The sequence below is a fragment of the Austrofundulus limnaeus genome, unplaced genomic scaffold, assembly GCF_001266775.1.
Source record: "Austrofundulus limnaeus strain Quisiro unplaced genomic scaffold, Austrofundulus_limnaeus-1.0 Scaffold165, whole genome shotgun sequence".
Classification (NCBI taxonomy): Eukaryota; Metazoa; Chordata; class Actinopteri; order Cyprinodontiformes; family Rivulidae; genus Austrofundulus; species Austrofundulus limnaeus.
Window position 1 is genome coordinate 350509 of NW_013952567.1, and position 1501 is coordinate 352009.

Sequence of the window (1501 nt, forward strand, 5' to 3'; positions counted from 1 at the left end):
CACACACACACACACACACACACACACACACACACACACACACACACACACACACACACACACACACACACACACACACACACACACACACACACGCGCGCGCGCGCGTTTGCCCAGCTATCCATTTGGGGACATTCCATTGACTTACATTGCATTCCAACTGCCTAACCCTGACCACAAACCCTAAGGCTAACCTCACAGGTACCTGATGAGTACAACCCGCACTCTTTTGTTTTCAGGTCATACCTGCACTGTGAATGGGCCACTTTGGCACAGCTGGAGAAAGATAAAAGGATCCATCAACCTACCTGACCCCGAAACTAACCTAAACTCAGTTCACAACTTGGTCCTAAACCCAGCCCCCAACCCACCAAGGGCATTTAAACCAAATGGGGATTAGACTTTTTTCCCCAAATGCACCAGTTGTCCACAAATGTAGGATTTTTGTCTTAAAATTGCCCCCAAATGTCATCAGAAACAAACCCCCCCCCCCCAACACACACATACAGCACCTGCACACTTCCTTAATACAAAAGAAGACCTGTGTTTGAATACTCTATTCTTGTCTCCTGTCTTATTTCTTCCATCTCAGGTCCCTACTACTATCTGCCCCCAGTCTCAGAGCCATGTCATTCCCTGGCCCACCAGACGGACCACCTGCTGGATGGAATTGCTCTGGCTACACGTCAGGATGAAGATGGAGACACGTATGTTGATGAAATAAGAACAATGTAGATTGGAAATCTTGGTGTCATTTTGATGTGTACATTGAAGATGATACGTTTTATGTACTCAACTCAAAATATAACCATAATTCCTCCAGTTCATGGATTTTTATCATAAGAATCTCAGTCAGATGGGGGTTATGTTGAATATTGAAACCCCACAGAGCAAACTGGTCCAAAATTTCATCACTTATATATTATGCTGGTAACACTTATAAATTATATTTATAAGATTGCAGCCAATTAAGATCGTCGGACGCTGCTTGATCACATGTGGAGACTAAATGTATTTTGCTAAGCACTGTAAATAGTCAACCTCTAAAGTTTAGTACTAAATTAATGCAAATGATTAATATTCATTACATCTTGAAAATGGATTGGCTCCAAAAGCTGTGTCCAATGTTCTTTTTTCTGAAAGTTTTAAAAAAGCCCACCAAAAAGGTTCATGAAATATTTTGCTAACAGATATAGTTGACTCCAATAAGGAATGCCAAAGTTTTAAACACAGTTTATGTGTGATCAGTAAGTGCTCATAAACAAGGGATTAGATGCAAATACTTCACTCATTTTTAGCTTAATATCTGCAAAGTTGACTGCGTTCTTGGTTGTTTTGTGTTTCCTCAAGTTGGTCCGATGGCCAAATGGAATCAAGTTGATTTCAAAAGTTAATTAGTTGTACAAGAAGATGTCAATTTAATGATTTCTGTCTGGAAGTTGTCTGGAGGATATACAGTATACTGTATACACACACACACACACACACACACACACACACA

General features: G+C 40.7%; 1 protein-coding gene across 1 annotated transcript in view; it reads left to right on the plus strand.

Annotated features, from left to right (window-relative positions):
• The window catches only part of bcl3 (BCL3 transcription coactivator), a 22218-nt gene that overhangs the window by 1816 nt on the left and 18901 nt on the right, over positions 1 to 1501 (plus strand). The window contains exon 2 of the mRNA XM_014017278.1: positions 593 to 707. Within this exon, the coding sequence (XP_013872732.1) occupies positions 593 to 707 (115 nt within the window). The remainder of the gene's footprint in view (positions 1 to 592; positions 708 to 1501) is intronic.